The sequence below is a fragment of the Elephantulus edwardii genome, unplaced genomic scaffold (genome assembly GCF_000299155.1).
Source record: "Elephantulus edwardii isolate Elephantulus edwardi_28Jun2011 unplaced genomic scaffold, EleEdw1.0 scaffold00361, whole genome shotgun sequence".
Taxonomy (NCBI): Eukaryota; Metazoa; Chordata; class Mammalia; order Macroscelidea; family Macroscelididae; genus Elephantulus; species Elephantulus edwardii.
The window spans coordinates 1,756,996-1,775,362 of NW_006400111.1; the positions used below are offsets into that span (position 1 = coordinate 1,756,996).

The 18,367-nt window shown below is 42.5% G+C and overlaps 1 protein-coding gene across 1 annotated transcript in view; it reads right to left on the bottom strand.

The window, feature by feature from the left end:
• Positions 1–593: 593 nt before the first annotated feature.
• Positions 594–18,367, bottom strand: part of ARHGAP17 (Rho GTPase activating protein 17) — a 93,285-nt gene continuing 75,511 nt past the window's right edge. Inside the window, exons 17-18 of the mRNA XM_006902048.1 lie at positions 11,503–12,111; positions 594–724 (exon numbers count right to left, since the gene is read on the bottom strand). Of these exons, the coding sequence (XP_006902110.1) occupies positions 594–724; positions 11,503–12,111 (740 nt within the window). The remainder of the gene's footprint in view (positions 725–11,502; positions 12,112–18,367) is intronic.

Below are 18,367 nucleotides of genomic sequence, written 5' to 3' on the forward strand. Positions count from 1 at the left end.
TCCAGCTTGACGAGGTGACAGATCCAGCGGTCACCATCCATGCTCATAGTCTCGAGAGGGGCAGGGAGGGATGGGACACAGACAATACTCAATACAAAATGATTCTGCAGCAAGGTTGGTAGGGGGAGAAACTTCTCTCCTAAGATATAAGAAAAAAGTCCAACTAGCGGGAAGGAGGTGACTTTGCACAATTAATGAGTTTTATTAAATAGATAGTTAACGCATTGCTTCGCGTTCATTCTGAATTGCTCTTGGTGCTTGCCTGTATCGACAGCAGTGAGGAAAGCTGCCTGTACACAGCTCAGCAGTAATACTCTTTCCACTCTAGGCTTTTGTTGGTTTTTGCTTGGCATGATGGATGTCTCACTTGCAATGAGAACGCCAGCTTCTTCGAGACACAGGTCATACAGCTTCAAGTGCCAGCCTCTGTTTTCTCCTCGGGCTGTGGGGAAGGCGGCCCAGTCCAGTCATCGGCTGCCTTTTCCCTCCACTGAAAGCTTTTCACTGTTGGGTCTTGCAGAGATAAACAAAGTCTGCCGACCCCTGCTCTACTCCCCAGGGTGGACGAGATCAAGGCTGGGAGGCAGCTGTGTTCACAGGGCAGTGCTCTCTGTATCATTGTCCATGTCCAGCAGGATGCGGCCAGGCAGGTCTTTGCTGGCCAAATCTGAGTTCAGTTCGGGAAAGATGCCGCGAAGATGTTCTGAAGCCCTAGAATTGGTGTCTGGACGACAAAAAAAAAAAAAGACAACACAAAGAGACATGGTGTCAGTAACACTTCAGAGGTGACCTGTAAATGTGCTGAGCAAAGGCAGGCTGGGGAGTTCAAGGCTTAGCCCATGCACAGACATGAGCCATTACTACAGATGCGATCACTAGAAGGCCCATCAGGGCTGAAAGCCAGAGCCAAGCCTGAGGGAGCCAGGGCCAGAGCTGCCTCCTGACTGGAGGCTTCCTCTGAGCCCCAGCAGGCTGCTGGGCAGTACGGGTGAGATGCAAACCTCAAAGCAACTGCCTGCTATATTTTTACACTTATTGAAGCCTCTAATGCACCTGAAACCTCCTGCCACACCTGGGCTGCAGGAACAAGTCCGCTTCACAGGAGAAAACATCTCCTCAGAAGCTAATGGCTTTCTGCCCATTATAGATGCTGTATGAATGCCACTAGTGACATTCTGGGTCAGATCCTTCTGCTTTGGGGTCTTATACATGGTGGGATGTTTAGGAGCAAACCTGGCCTCACCTCACCAGATAGATGCTAATGGCACCTCCTGTCCTCAGTGTGACAACCACAAGTATTTACAGACATTGCCAAATTCCCCATTTACACCCTGGTTGAGAATGACTGAGGGAGACAGCCTGATCTGTGGGAAACACAAGTTATCCCTTGTCCTTCCAAAACATGCACCTCCAATTCTCCTGCCTTACAGAGTTGCTGGAATGGCTTTAGCAAGAGGCAAATTCATAATCCTCAAGCCACAGTTCCTCTCTCCCATGTTTACAAGAGGTACAGCTGTGGGAGAGAGGAAAGGGAGGAAAATGTGCAACAATGAATGAATAATAATAAAAAAGATACATTCACCAACCATAACTCTTTCTTTTTAAAGTGAGGCTTTAGGGGGTGTCTTAGAACTTTTATTCATTGAGCAAACATTTGCCAAATACCTTCCACATACCAGACACCATTCCACCTGCTGAGGTCAAGAAACAACCTTCAGGAAACCTATGCCCAAGTATGGGGAGACAAGCCTGAATAATCACTGTGAGATAAACATTTGTTCCTCTAGTGTCAGGAGAAGATGAGGGTTTCCTTAGTTTGAGAGTTTTTGTTGAGGAGGCGGGGGGAAGCATTCTAGAAAAAGCATTCTAGGCTTGTGGAAAAGGAGATGTGGTTGTGGTTATTTTACAAGATGGATCTGTTTTTAGTCTGACTTTGTGAATTAGTCTTGAAGGGGAGCAGGCAGGGAAGTGGCATGAGTGTGTGGGAGAGCATCTCTGCTTTGCTTAAGAGCTGTTTCTCATTATCTGTTAATGGAGATGGAAAATTTGGCATTGACTGCAGGCTGGGGACAGTGGCATCAACACATCTCATATAATAAATGCCATGTGCAAAAAAAAGCAGAACTGGCAAGTGTGTGGTGTATATTTTACCATGATGGGGGGGCGGGGGGAGGAGGAAGAGCTGTTTTTTATACCCTTATGGTGTAAAGCCACACCCTGTCTGTGCTTGCTGGCAGCAGCCTGTGACAGCTGTGTCCCCCCACTGTGTCTCATCGCTGACAGTTCCGAGCCGCAGCTGCTGACTCCTGAGCCTGTACACCCATCACGCCTGGTATCCCACGCGCCACCTTTCAGGGACATTCCTTGACGTTTCTGGCATATGGGCTGGACATTCTCTTCTACACCCCAGAAGTAATCAGGGTTTGCTTGTTTGAATGACAACTAATTGTGGTGTTTTGCTGTGGGTGAGTTTTGGTGTGTTTTAAAAAGTATTTTAATGAAAGCCTGAGAGATGGAGAAGTTGAATGCGGAGCTCATACCTGGGTGGCAGCATGAAGATCGTAACTCTCTAGCATCATGTTTATTTATCTTTTGAATTCTGAGCCCTTTTGGTTCATAATGTCCAACATCCATTGTAGCATGGATGCTGCCGAGAATGTCAGAACAAAAAGTGACCTTAAATGTGGCCGGTGAGGGCAGGCTGCTTTGTCACCTTGTCTCACTTTGCTCTTAGATTAGATGCTGTTGAACCTATGTGATTTTTAAAACCCAAGATTCCCTTTTCCATAATAAGGTGACTCGGGTGAGGAGAACTGGACCAGCATTCTTGGTGACAAAAAGGCTGGAGATGGTCATTTTAGAAGTGCCCTTGCTTTGCCTCTAGAGGACTAAAAGATTAGTTGGAAGAGGGGGAGCTGGCGCAGGCAAACACATTTAGGTAAGAGTGCTGAGGTGTTTCCACTAATATCACCGACTCAGGGCTTGAGGGAGTTAAGAGTTCTGTGTCCACTTAATATGAATGAGGTCTTACAACAGATGTAAAACCAACGGAACTGCACTTCTCAGTGATACAGTCAAAGGTGGTCTGTGTGCATAGAATAGAGGGCGTTTTGGAACTGTCCTTAGCAAAGCAAAAGCTGACTGGCAGCACACCTCACTTATTGATTATGTAATTGTCTAACACTGCATATTTATGGCAACAGTGAAAACCCTGCAGTAGTATTCTGTGTATTAGTGCTCCATGCGGGGTAAGAGTAAAATGGTGGTAAGAGTTAATAAGCCAACTTGGCTGGACCACAATTCTCAGTGGCTTTCTAATTGTGTCATGAAGTAATTTGGCAGTTAGGAAGTGACGAAGTTTGGTGGTTATGTAATGATACAGTCATCCTCCATTTTTGTGTAACACTAGCTTTTGCAAAATGATCTGGAACCTAAAAACGTCGCTAAGTGAGGAGTGGTTTACAACCTCTGCGCCTGCAGAGCGACTGGTGACTAGCAGCTGCTCCACATGTTTTCTGGTTGGCTACTGGATAGATGGATGGATGGATGACTGAACGGATCTGAAGTCTATCCAGCTCCAGAGCCTTCCTTTCTTAGCCATAGATACAAAGGAGTAAGAAATTAATGCAAATTGAAACACTTTATCTTAGGAGGTCTGGTGGCCTAGTGGTAAGGCATTGTGCTGTCAATTGAGAAGTACATGGCTTTAATCCACCAGTTACTCTGCAGACAGGCAACCTCCTCCCATGCAATTTACTGCCTTTGAAAAAACTCTGAAGGGTCAGCTATGGGTTGGTTCAGACTCATCTATACACAAACCATATCCATTTTCCTAACCCAACAACACAAACGATATGGCCAGCCAGTGCCTCTTCTCCAGCCCAAAGAGTTTATGAGAATCTACAGAACTGCAGAGTTTCTGTGCTGGGAATGGTTGAGGCAGGTGGTTTGAGCATCCAGAAGCACCTAGAAGGCAGGCCTGCTGGTCTTGTCAGACAAGGTCAGCCACTGAAAGGCCTACAGACCAAGCCTTGTGCTGCTCATGGGGGGTTTCCAGGAGTCAGGGTCATATGAACTGTTTGTAACCAGTGTTATGGAGCCGGTAGGCTCGCTGAGGGATGTGTAATACAGAAGCAACATCCACACAGATTATTTCTACTCATTAATATTTGTATCAGACACAGAACTTCCCAGAGATTAAATGTGTTTTCTCTTTTCCTCAGGCACCACAAAAATTATTCTTGGGTGTGGACTATTTTGTACTTCTCTAATAATACACATTACTTTCATAACTAGGAAAAATGTCTCGGGGGACCATCAAGGAAGACAATGCCTGCTACTTGCCTTTTTGTAGAGAGGAACTATTTCAGTGTGTCCTGGACCAAATTCTACTAAACTCACTGACGCTGTGTGGCTTTTGACTCATAGACTTGCCATTAGGTTCCCAAAGACTTACAAATTGAGAGGAGTGCTCCTTTTCCTCCTGTGGAGCCACTGGTAGATTCGAACCGTCAGAGATGCACAGTCATTTGGTTATATTTGCACCATACTATAGTCTAAACCACCAAGGACCCAGGTAGGCAGGCAGACTGCTTTGCCTAGACCCTTTCTCTCTCTGAGAAGAGTCACTTCTTGCCAAAAAAAGTAAAACAAAAACCCAAAAGCCTCATTGCAGTCAAGTAAATTTTGACTCACAGGAAGACAACAGCATAGGGGAAACTTTATCTATGACGTTTCCAAGGCTTTACGTCTTTATGGAAGCTGTCTTCCACATCTTTCTCCCATGGAGTGACTGGGGGCTTCAAACTTCCAACCTTCTTCTGGCTAAAGCTAGACACTTTAGTCAATGCTTAAAAGACCATAAGAAATTGGTTTATACATAAAACAGAATGAGAATTACAGAAACATATGTGAAGCCAATTTTTTTCCCCAGAAAGCGATTAATCTTGAATCATAATATTAAATCACATTTTTGAGAATGTACTATATAGCAGATACTGAGCTAAGTGCATCATACATCCTTATTCCATTACCTCCCTGAACACCCAGGAATTAGTCCTAGGCAGTGCTGGCCTCACTGTACAGATAAGAAAAGGAGACTTCAAAGTCAGTTTTGAGCACATAGGTTGGTCTCTGAACCCTGTAACCAGCAAAATGCTTCCCCAGCTCCCTCAAGGAGTTCCATGTCCTTGGTTAAGGTTTCTGCAAAAAAAGACATTTCCTGAAGTGGTAACACACTGTGTTCTAAAACCCCCTTTCTTAATTTTAGTAAAAAGAAGGGTTATTTTAGACACTGGCAGGAACCCATTTTTTTTAAAATGTCTTTTAAACTCTCTCATAGAGCTCTGGTGGCCTAATGGGTAAGGAGTTGCACTAAAAACGCAAGGCGCATGGTTTGAATCCACCAGTGGCTCCACAGAAGACAAGCAGTCTCCTCCCATGCAATTTATAGTCTCTGAAAACCCACTGGAATCAGTTTAGATTCCACAGCAATGACTTTGGCTTTCTGAAAACGCTCTGACTATGAATTTGCACACAGTATCATTTTTCATTATATACATTCCAAGAAAGGTTTGTTTTTGAGCATACCATTTATAGCTAAATTCCAGAAGGTAAATTTTGTATTTGAGTGAGAAAAATAAAATGAGTGAGATTTTCTGCCCGTCAGTATCAGCCTCAGTCTGTAAGATATAGCTCATCCCTGAGCTGGGGCTCTGAATAATGCAATCCAGGTTTCTTTCTATATTAAGTATCTTCTTCCAGGAAGTGGATCATCCAAAAGGTTAGAATTGGCATTCTATAATTCCACAATAAAATGTTCTAATTATAGGGGCTGGATCACAAAGATTCATCAGTTCAGTGACTATGAATATGTGTTTTAGGTTATAAATGTACCTGTAAGACTGTTGTTGTTATGTGCCGTCGAGTCGCCTGCGACTCATAGCGACCCTATCTACAACAGCCCTAAAATTCCTGAAATGAAATGTTTCAGGCTTAACAGCAGAAAATATACTCTTCCCCAACACCACCTTTCTTCTCTAACTCTAGGTTTACAGGAGTGACTGACTTCCTTCGACTCCTCAAGAGTTCTCAGGATTGAGAGAGATTCTGTGTCAACTTTGTACTACTTTAATCAAAAGGGAGATTCTTTTCAAGTTTCATTTGACATTTACATTGATATGATTCTAATATTTACTTGGTTAAGAATAAACTGCAACTAAAAGTAAAAGCCATTTAATTGTTCATTTATGAAATTATGAAAAATAACATGGCTCACTGATGAAATCCTAGGCAATCACTGCAAGGTATGGTTATAAAAACTACACTATAATATGAGAAAGTGCAAGTGATACATAAAGTAAAAGAAAAATGCAGGACCAAGAAAAAACATACATATAAAGTAAGTATGGTCACACTTCCCTTTACCTTTTAGAAATGCATGAGAAGGGGAAAAAATAAAAAAAATTTAAAAAAAAAGAAGGGAAAAAATAGTATAATATGAATAGTGGATTTTCTCAATCGCAGAATGGTGAGGATTTTTAATTACTTTTCCCTAGCTTTTCTTTAATTAATAATGTTACGTTCATATTAAAAAAGTTTCATTTGAAAAAGAGAATACTAGAAAACCAAATGCTCTGTAAGCTTTTATTTGTAAAAGCACAAGAAAAAGTTTTTTCTGCTATTGTTGTTAAAGAAAATGCTAAGAGAATAAGGCATGTCTAGCTTTTAATTAGAACCACTTAGGCTTACTCATTATACAGGAATGAATGAGTCAGCCTCACTACACTGAGAAATACTTTCTTACTCCGGAGAACTTTCTCTGTAGCCTATAAAATAATGAATATAAGGAAAATCATACAGTGGCAGCATGAGAACTGCCCAAATCAGAGTAATAACAGGGATGTGTGACCCCTCCCAGAGAACTCCTGTGTCCAAATCTTCTAAGATGTTGACATTGGAAGTAATATAGATCCTTGCTTAAACTATTCCTAAAGATTTTTAAAAAAACAAATAGCTACCACTTATTTAGATGCATATTAAGGATTAATACGTTGTATATTAATAAGGGGGTTCTGGTGGCATGTGTGTAATGTATCAGGTTGCTAATGAAAAGGTCAACAGTATGATTCCACCTTCTCAGGGAAGGAATAAGCCACCTTCTCTCATGGAGCTTTACAGCCTCAAACTTGAACTGATTTTATAGTGGCGAGTGTGGGTTTGTCTTGGTGTATTAAAAAGTATCAGAATTATTTTTTTAAAAAAGTACCAAAGTTTCTTTTTTCTTTAATTGGTCTAATTTAGTCCCTTCAACAATGATGATTGTCACAAAACATCCTTCATTGCACAGTTCAACCAACTTGTGCTCTGCCTGCAATTCTAACCCGGATTTGTCTGAGTCTAAAAGGTATCTTATTCCACCAGTTCTCCCCGCCTCCCCGCTACAGGTCAAGTTAACCTGGAATTGAAAGGAATGGAAAACAGCATGTGATAAGACCAGCCCTGTAACCACCTGTGAACATACTTAGTATTCCGAGTAACTTACAGCCAGCACGAAGCCACACGTCCTCTGGTGCATGCATTATTAGTAGGGATGCAAGCAGGCAGGATTGGGGTGGCTGGTTAGTAGTAGGCATTAGTGCACACACATGATCATAACGTAGCAGAAACACTTTGGCCAATCAGATGCCTTTTCCTTACCATTAAATATTCCAATTTCAGTTCTTACTGAATATGGCAGGTCATACATCTAAATTATTTAATAAAATGTTTAAATTAGAATACTCTTTTCTAAACTCTATGACTTTTAAAACAGTATGATAAACTCTTTCACCCAGTAAGCTAAGACCTCACTGCTTTCTAGAGTAACAATTCAGAACAGGCTCCAAACGACACAAGAACCCTTCTACTCTCTGGTGCCATTTGCTATGTTGCCAGAAGTTCAGCTGCCAAAAACGGCTTGGCAACAATAACTTCCCCCAAGAGTGTATCTTAAATAAAAAAAAAATTAAAAAATCACTCGCTTTCAGGAATTGGCTCATCTAAGGTTTCCAAGCAAAAACATGATGTAAGAAAGACTCATCCTGCCCAAGGGTTTGTTGTGTTTTCCCAATTTTTTAAAAAAATACCCAGTGACTACATGCAAAAATGTCAAACAGCATCAAGGTCAACATTAACTGACTCATCCTAGCTCTCTGTACCCTTCCAATGGTAGTCCAAAGAATTTAAAGAAATTATAGGTTAAGTTTTGTCAGATGCAGATAACTGTGGTCACGTGGGATTTCATGAGCTAAGAGAATTCATAGCACAGACAGGCTGTTAAATATCTTAAGAACACATTTTTGCAAAAACAAAATTCACCTCTCTGAGCATTACGAAGTAAAGTGCAGTATGTTATAATATTGCAGCAGAGCAATAAAATAACCTTCTGGAATAAATAACACCCTAGGTGATAATAATTATTATGATGTATGTATATTTGTAAAATGACAAAATTCTCATTCACAGTATTTTCATCTAAATCACAGGCATGATTTAGAAATACAACTTTGGCGTGTCACAGTTTACAAGTGTTAAAAGCCCTTTACTCTGTAAATGACTTCTGCACCCAACCCAAGGGGCTGGCAGGCTGGACTTTTGGGCTATGCACTAAGGAGTGAGAAGATGAAAACATACTTGTACATACCTCACTCCATGCTGTAAAGACTGGATCTTTTTCCCCACCCACCCTTTTTGCTTCTTCAGAAAGACTTACTTAAACCACAGCTGTGATGAGCTAGCTATGGAACCCTCAAAATGCTTAAGGCTCAGATCTGCTCATTGAAGCAACTGCGTCCATAATGAGAGGCTGTGCCATGGACCGAGAGGCACAAATTAAATGAGCCCCACAGCACCTTTTAAAAAGCTCATATTGTTATAGAAAGCAAAATATAAGCATGCTAGCTAGAATGCAAAGGAATTTAGTGTAGGATCCCTGGGAGGTTGTCTGTTCTGATGTGTGGCCCTAAGAATCTTGGACATCAAATTAAGAAGCTCCATGCAGTTAACTTGCACTTAATATACAAAAATTAAAAGTCCAAAGTACAAAAGGACGCGATTGTTTGAGCTGACTGTACCCGGGCCCTCTTCTGTTGGGTGTTGATGAGTCAACAATTAATGACAGGTAAATCACAATGAGAAAAGCAGAATAATCATAAGAGGCTTACAAAAAAAAAAAGATCTTAGTCTCCTTGTTGGGCATTTGAAATTGAGCTTCTAATCAACCTCTGCAATATAGAGTTCTGCAGCTCAGTGTTTCTGATAAAAACCAAAGTAATATATACATGCCCCAGAATGGATGGCCCATTGCCTGCCATGGTACAGGGCCCAGGGGCCACTCCTGAGCACAAAGTCAAAAGCATCTAAGCAAAACACAGGCAGCTAAGCAGGAGCATTGGGAGCTGTTGGTACACGCTGCTTGGGGGCTGGTTACAGACCTTAGTCCTGGAAACCTTCCCCACCTGTGAGGGCATTAGGAAGGGCATCTATTAGGAAACAAACAAACAAACCAATGTGGCTTTAAAAAAGAATAAAAGCTGAGGTACTGTCAGGAAGAAAAAAATATTAACCATTCATAACATATTGAGCTTATACTTAAACATATTATATGCCTGAAAAAATGATAAAATGTTAATAATAAAAAAAATGTTAATACTTATCCCTTTGGGTAACACTTTTGCATGTCCACCTTTGGCTCATTTTATAGCTGAGAGTTACCCCGGGTGGTTCAAGTGGCCGAATGTCTATTTCAACAGGTATAAAACACCCCATTTAAAACCATGCTACAGTAAGAAATGAGTCTGAAATCCCAAGTCTAGTTTCTTTTAACACACTTAGAAGTGCTTTATCCGTCCACAAGTCAAAACTGCGCTCGGGCATATCGAAGATGGTCAGATTGGTGCAGGGTGGGGCAAGGCCCAGTTCTGCTGTTCCTAGGGTCTCTATGAGTCGAAGTCGACTCGATGGCACCTAACAACAACAACAACAAAGCCAAAAATTAGAAGATGTGAAGCAGAAAGATTTGGAAGATCACAATTAGATGAAACAGTACATCAAAATTAGATAAAAGACTGTCTAAAATATTCCAATATGTTAGACTGCAAAGGAATTTTGCCGATCTACTTAAAGCTACAGTGACTACTGCTCCAACACAGGCTTCTACTGGGATTGTGGGGAAATCTAGATCCTTTCTTCCTGATATGCATCCTTTCCAGAGCATCTAATTTAACAGTAATAATAATAATACCGGAAATTCTTCATTTTCTATGACTATTCTTAGGAAGAAAATAAGCATTTTAAGGAGGAATCTGCTAAAAAGGAATTTCATGTTCATGTTGAACACCGCCTTCCACCTCGATTAAAAAATCATTCTGATTGCTCTCTTTTTCGTGTAAGCCAACGAAATGCCATCAAGACTGAAGAAGGCCCGCAAACTTAGGGGGAAGCTGAGGTAATGCTGGTGGCTTGCATCACCAAAGCATCAACTTTGACAAGTAGCATCCAGGTTATTTTGGAAAGGCTGGTATGAGACATTACCACCTGAAGCGGAATCAGAGCTTCTGCCCAACTGTCAACCTTGACAAATGATGGACTTTGGTCAGTGAGCAGACAAGGGTAAATGCCACAAAAAAACAAGACTGGAGCTGTTCCCATCATTGACGTGGTCCAATCGGGTTAATACAAAATGTTGGGGAAGGAAAAGCTCCCAAAGCAACCAGTCATTGTGAAGGCCAATTTCTTCAGCAGAAGAGCTGAGGAGAATATTAAGGGTGTTGGGGGGCCTGGGTCCGGGTGGCTTGAGGCTGTGTGAATTACATGGAGGCTGGTTAATGAAATGTTTTCTCCTTACGATCTGATCTTTGATGGCCTCTATACCTACACCGCTCCTCCTGCAGCAAATGCTGAGCAGCATCAGGATCTCTAAGTGTGGGGACCCCTGTTTCCCTGCTGATAGAGATGCATTAGCACCTTCAGAGGTTTGAGTCATGATATAGATATATATATATATATATAAAATCATTCTGATTATGTTTTTTAAAAAAGTAAATGTTCACAGCTCTTAAAAAAACCTAAGTATGAAATCAGGGGTCAGCAAACTTTTTCTATGAAGGGCCACAGAGTGAGTATTTTAGGCTCTGTGGGCCACGGTTTCTGTGCAAACTACTCGGATGCTGCCGTGTTAGCACAAAAGCAGGCAGACTAGTAAACGAATGGGTGCGGGTGTAGCCCAATAAGAATTTTCTTTAAGAAAACAAACTGCTTTCAGCTAATATGCATCTGACATGGGGAGGGGGAACCCCAAACAAACAAACAAACAAAAACCCAGACAACAACTGCTGGTCATGGATGGCCTGCCCTCATAGTTTTTTTGACCCCTGTTCTAAATAAAAGTGCAAATGAGAGAGTTTCACCACAAAAGCAACGGAAAGAGGAAGAGTGAGCTATGAGAATGGATTTGCTACTTACCCGTTACTATTTTGGAGGCTGTGGGCACAGTGTTGGTGAGGCTGCTGTCCCCAGCTGAGTGGGCACCAGGGGGGTGAGGTGGTGGAGGCACGCTGGGTCGGTTCCTCGGCTTTGGAACTGGTCTTGGTCTTGGTAGGGTTCCCACATGTTGATGCATAGTCTCGGGGTTACCCGATGCCTGGCCTTGAGAAGCTGGCAGGCCAGAATTCTGTTTTCCTAGAGGTGGGGTACTGGGGGGGGTCGGAGTCTGGGGAGGTGTGTGAGATGGTTGCTCGAGTCCATGCTCACTGGGCAGCGCCACGGAGTTGGGAGAGCCCTGGCTATTTGGTTTGGTGTGCATCAGAGGCGTGGCCTGGGTTGGGGGCTGGGGTGGGGGGTGGTTGGGGGCTTGGATTGGAGACAGGCTGCTGGAGTACCTCCGGGGAGCGGAGAGCTGGGGGGTGGCTGAGGGCTGGCCTGTGTGCTGAGTGGGGGGAGAGGGGCTCCTGGTGGTTGGCTTTGGTGAGAGACTGGGTGGGTGCTGAGACGTTCCTGGAGAACTCTGGCCCCCAGGATGGCCAGGAGGTGGGTTTCCTGGTTTTGGGGGTGCTGGAGCAGGTTTTTTAACAGCTACACAAAGGAGGGGGGGAGACAAAACAAAACAGAACAAAAAAAAAACCAACACCTTTCAGTAAGAGCACATTGAGAACACTAATACTACCTAACGAGGCAACCATGATATCACATATTGGCGATCACATCCTTACTGCTATCAGATAAAGAAGGCTCTTTACCTTCTTAGAACCTCCCTGTTGCTGCTGTGTATCACAGAGTCCTAGAACAGACTCATAACTTACCCTCCAGTGGGTTTTTAGAGGCAGTAAATCCCACCAAGAGCAGTGAAGAGGAGATTGCCCATCTTTTCCCCCACAGATCACCTGGGAGATTCGAACTGTGTACTTTTGTGTTGGTTGCACAATTATCACTAAGCCATCAGAACTCACTAGAACTACCTTAATCCTTGCCTATCCATGAGAAGAACCCCAGAAAGCTCTAAACTGAGGGACATTCCACAAAATACTTGACTAGTATACTTCAAAACCACTGAGGTGATATTAAAAAGAAATAAACAAACATGGAAAGAGCAAGAAATTGTCACCGACCAGAGGAGACGACAGAGGCAGGACTATTTAACTGTAATGCTATCTCCTGGACAGGATGCTAGAACAAGAAATGAACAGAAGTGGAGAATTTTAAATAAAGTGTAGAGTTTAATTAGGTATAGCTGTGGTGAAATGAATTCCTTTATGCGGTCTACTGTCTTGATTTAAAAAAAAAAATTTGATAGACAGTCTCCCTAAACCCCAGGGCTTTCTATCTTTGCCCTAGTTTCTACACTAGTGGGTTTATTATTTTTCACTCTGTTGACTGAAATTTCCTATGCTTTAAACTACTTGTTTGATACTTTTTTTCTGATGCTGGGCTACAACCCTCCCTGGATTTGTAGGTATCTTGCAGTGATTAATAAATTCTGCCAAGGAAGTGTCTACTGAATGTTGTTGCTGTGATGTGTCGTTGAGTCACTTGACACTCATAACGACCCTATGTACAGCAGCTCTGAACCCTGCCCTGAGCCAGTCTCACTAAATGCAACACACCAACCCCCACTGCCCCAGTTACTGTATCAATCCATCTCGCCCAGAGTCTTCCTCTCCTGCGCTCTCCCGAGCATGATGTCCTCCTCCAAGGATTGGTCCCTCCTGGCAATATGCCCAAAGTATGTAAGACAGAGCTTCAAAATCCTAGTTTCCAAAGAGATACTTGGGTTTCACCCTCTCCAAGACAGACCTATTTGTTTTCCCGGCAGTCCAAGGTATGTTCAAGATTCTTCTCCAGCACCACAACTCAAAGGTATCAATTCTTCTATCATCCTCAGTCATTATCCAGCTAGCAAGTAATTGTGAAGACCATGGACTGGATCAGGCACACCTTAGTCTCTAGACTGATATCACTGCTTCTTGGTACTCTGGAAAGGTCTCTGACAGCAGATTTACCTAACACAATTTGTTTTTTTATTTCTGACTGCTGGTGCCAAAAGTGTTGATTGTGGAGCTGAGCAAGCTGTAACTGTTCACAACCTCAATCTCTTCTCCATCTATTATGAATACTGTCTATAGACTACCGAGAGGGAAGTGGCCACTTTGTGGCATCCCTACTGAGAGAGGTGATGCTTTGAAATTGGTATGGAGTTGTATATATTAGCGGCCAAATTGGCAGAGATTTGTCAGACAAAGAAGCAGAAAGAGGAGCACCAGGGAAAAGTAGAAAGAGAATGCAGAAGCAGAGAAGGCAAGAATCTCCAAAAAGAGCTGTTATCACTGGAGACAGCAAGAGGTCTGCAAAAGGGTCCAGTAGGCAAAGGTGGTGGTGGCAGAAGCAGGGTCAAGAGGAACCTGCTCCCGATGGATCTACGTGCATCCTGATTCTGATGCTGAGCTGCAGCTGCTGATCTTGATCCTGAGTTAAATTCTGTTTCTAGTCTAGTCGACGGCTTAACTGTAAGCCTGGTTTCTGAGTTCCGTGTGGCCACTGCAACAGACTGTCAAAAGCAGAAGTGAGCGGAGCTGGAGAGGGACAGTTGGTGCTAGAACTGATAAAAGGGTTGGAGAGTAGACCAACCTATTCTGACCGTCGCCTCAGAGGGATCAGCCGGGAGTTGACCTTGATTCACACCATGCTCTCTGACAGTGCTTCGATGGCTTCCAATGATGCCACGTGCACCTTTTCACAGTAATGAACTAACACTGGTCTCTTGGCTGTGACAAATGTACCACAGTGAGGTATTATATTAACGGGAAGAAACAAGGCAAGGGATATACAACAACTCTGTGAGTTATCTTTGGACTTTTCTATAAAATTAAAGTAAAAAAATATTGGACTTCTGTTGGCCTTGTGGCAAGAAGCTTCACTGCAATCCCAGAGATAATTGGTTTCAATCCATCAGATGCTCTGCTGGAGAAGGAGGGGCAATCTTCTCCTGTACCTGTCAGATCAAATTTGATGGTACACACAAAAAAATAATAAAATAAATAAAAAATAAAAATATTATTTAAAAAATATGAGTATACATATACATGTTGCTGTTGTTGATTGCTTTTGAGTTGACACATAGCGACCCCATTAACAAAAGGCATGAAGCCTCTCTACAACTATCGACATTTATCAACATTCATAGTTTCCAGAGGCACGTTATTTAGGAAGTGGATACTACACCTGCTTCCAAACATGTCACAGTATATACATAAGGACCTTTAAATACCTGTCAATGTTTTTTTTAATTATTATTATTTTATTATTTTTTTGTGTATGTGTACCATCAAATTGGATCTGAATGGCACAAGAGAAGACTGTCCCTCCTTCTCCAACAGAGCATCTGGTGGATTTGAACTGCAAACCTCTGGGATTGCAGTGCAGCTTTTTGCCACTAGGCCACCAGAGTTCCCTTAAATACCTGTCAATGTTTAAGTACAACAAAAAAGAAAGCTTCAGTTAATATAGAGAGTTCTGAACATACCATGGACCACTAAGTAAACAAATAAGTCTGTCCTGGAGAGGATGAAACCAAGTTTCTCCTTGGAGGCTAGGATTTTGAAGCTCCATCTCACATATTTTGGGGTTGTGGCCAGGAGAGAGCGGTCCTTAGAGAAGGACATCATGCTTGAAAGGGTGAAGGGAGAGCGCAGGAGACGAAGACCCTGGCCGAGATGGATCGTTACAGTAACTGAGGTAATGAGTGTAGGTGTTTCGGAGTCAGTGAGACTGGCTCAGGACAGGGCAGGCGTCAGAGCTGCTGTACATAGGGTCACTATGGAGTCGCAGCCGACTTGACGGCACTTAACAACAAGTGACCCTGAGATGCTACTCTCCTCTGAAGCCAATCACCAGCCCTCTTCTCTCTTGCCCTGAAAACACAGGAAGAAATGGAAAATAGCAAGAACAGCTCAAAAGGATGACTGAAACCACTAAGGGTTTTTCAGATAATACAGAAAAACACCAGTCCAGAGATTTGGGGTTAAGGTAGACAGAAGAGACAGACTTTAGTATTTTTCAAATTCTGTTCAGATCCTATCTATCCCCTGGGAAAGAAAGAAGGAAATGAAACAAATTTAAATGTAAGAGCCTAACACATTACAAGGTTAGGCTCTTTACATAAGTTATTTCACTTATATCTTATAAGCTCACAACTAGATCTATGTCTATTTTGCTGGGAGTGGGTGCTGGAGGCTCAGAGAAGTCAAGTGTATTACAAAAGGTCACACAGCTCCCAAGTGACAGAAAAAAAGGTTAAGACCAAGATTGTGTGGACTCTACTAGGCTTTCTTTCTTATATTACTGAGGCTTTTAAATCACAGGGCTCAGAATTCAAGGTAGAAAAGTGTAGTGTTTGCTTGACTATATTAGCCTCAACTTTTGACCTTTGAACTCGGAGGGCGGGGGGGGGGGGGCCGGAAACCCTTTTCATATAAAAACAACCAACCAACCAGATAACAGGGGAAGGAACATTTCGAATGCTAGCCAAATGCTGGCCTCTAAGAGCAACTTCCTTCAACATTTCTAGCTTTTTGATCTAAGCAATATTATATAGACACTGGAGGAAATTTACCCAGAAGCAAAGACCATTTTATTCCTGGCATTTAATGATACAAAGGATGCAGATGATGGGATCCAAGTGCCAGGTTAAAGCAAGGCTGGGAGAAAGACCATTGAAGAAGGCGGAGGTGCCAAAAAGATCAAATTCACCCTCCCAGAAGTTCAGGACCTATGGTTGCAGGAAATGAGATGCAGAAGAGCCTCTGAACGTGGCTATGAGAAAAAGTCTCAATTTGACACCAGAGTCATATTGGGCGTCAAGGCAAGGAATACCCAATTTTCTCAAAAGTTACTTGAGTAGAGAGTACAGATAAAAATAAGGATGATTCAAAGAAAGGTAGCCTTAAGTAGGATAAAGTGGGAGGTTTTCAGCCACGTACAACTTCAGAATTTGTCTCCCTTCCTTGGCTGCATTTTTAAAGTTTCTCCTGATGTTTCAGAGTGTTTGAGAAAAGACCATGCCACCGACTCGCTGCTGTCAAGTCAGTTCTGCCTCACAGCTTTTCAATGACTGGAGAACATCCAGATCTCTCCTGCATTTATCCCAAGTGACCAACACCCTCCTGTACTAAGGGCATCATCCCTCTGCTGTCATTGCTGCAACAGCAGTGTGGACTGTTACAGTAAATTTTCCAAAATTACTGCCCTGAACATTATTCTGTTACCTCACTTAGAGGCCACATTCACTCACTCTGACACTGCAGTACTTCTGTCTCTGCTTTACCTGGCTTCCCACCTTGTTTATCACTAGAGCTTCGGCATGGCCTTGGAGGGAGCTGGACCAGTGTCTCAATGACTCCCCACTGCAGGGTTGTTAGCACTGACATGCACGTTACATACGAGAATTCAGTGATAGGGAAAGAGACACAGAGGGACCAAGGTGGCTAGCAAGTGGGAAGCTGTTGCTTCCTGGACCAGCCTCAGTCCCATACATCTTGCTGGGTGTGAGCACCTCTCATGCAGCTGTTGTTAGGCGTCAAGTCTCCTGCAACTCATAGCAACCCTATGTACAATAGCTCTGAAGCCTGCCCTGTCCTGAGCCAGTCTCATTGGCTTTAATATAACTACCCTCATTGCAACAGTTACTGTAATGTTTTTTATTGAAATACATACACACACATACACACACACACATTTTGTATTTACATATTTTAGTATGACCTCTAAACTCAAGTCAATTTAAGAAGAACTTCCTGATCGCTGAGCTTCTGAGGGGCCATCCTCAGAGACGTTCAAGGGTAACCCTGCTCATGTACGATTTCTGTTACACACTGACCTTGGGGTAAGACATACAACTTCCCTATAACCTTCCTCAATTCTGTCCCTGGCAGAACAGCCTTTCAGTTCTTTTCTATCAACATGCTTCCAGGATGTCAGTCCACATAACTTTTCTTATTTTCCTGAGCCCCTGTGTTAAGTTGTCTGCAACAGTATTTTATACCTGCATCTTTGTGATGCCTTAGAATTAGTTCTCTGAGGATTTTTCATGCGTGTACATTAATGTTTCCAAGCAATTAGAGGCTTTTCAAGGGCAAAACAGCTATTTATTCTATTTTCCCAACACTGGTAACAAAGAGGCCTGGTAGTGCAGCAGGTTTTAAGAGGTGGCTTATTTAACCTAAGCAGGTTCAAGGTCAGTGGTTCAAATCCTGTAGTTGCTCTGTAGGAGAAAGATGTGACAGTTGGCTCCATAAAGATTTACAGCTGGAGAAACCCTATGGGGTAGTTCTAATCTGTCCTTCAGGGGAGCTTGGAACCCAAGTCGGTTCAACAGCAGGGATTCTGTTGTTTTTCTTTCTTTCATTTTTAGTAACAGAGAAGACAGTAAACATATCCACCCAAGATAAGTCGGCTTGAGTTAACAGCATAACTTGCCATAGACTATGCCGTCTGAATTTTCAAATAAAAATAACATAGACTTGAAAATAGTCTTATACACACAAACACACGTTACAACAAATTCATTCAATCTTTAGTTACTAAAATGACAAGTCACTTTGTAGTAAATACAACACTATTCCAGATACATGCAGCTCAGAATTAAGATAAGGGATACCCTGGTTCACACAGGCTTGATGTGGCTCTTGAACATACTGAATCATGTTTTTTTCATAGATTCATTGAGTAAAATCTTTTCCTACACCACCATCTGGCCCGAGGGCCACAGGCCCTCGGGCCAAGAAAAAAACCTATCTACACAGCAATTCTACAGGATGCATCACCTTTGACCGATAAA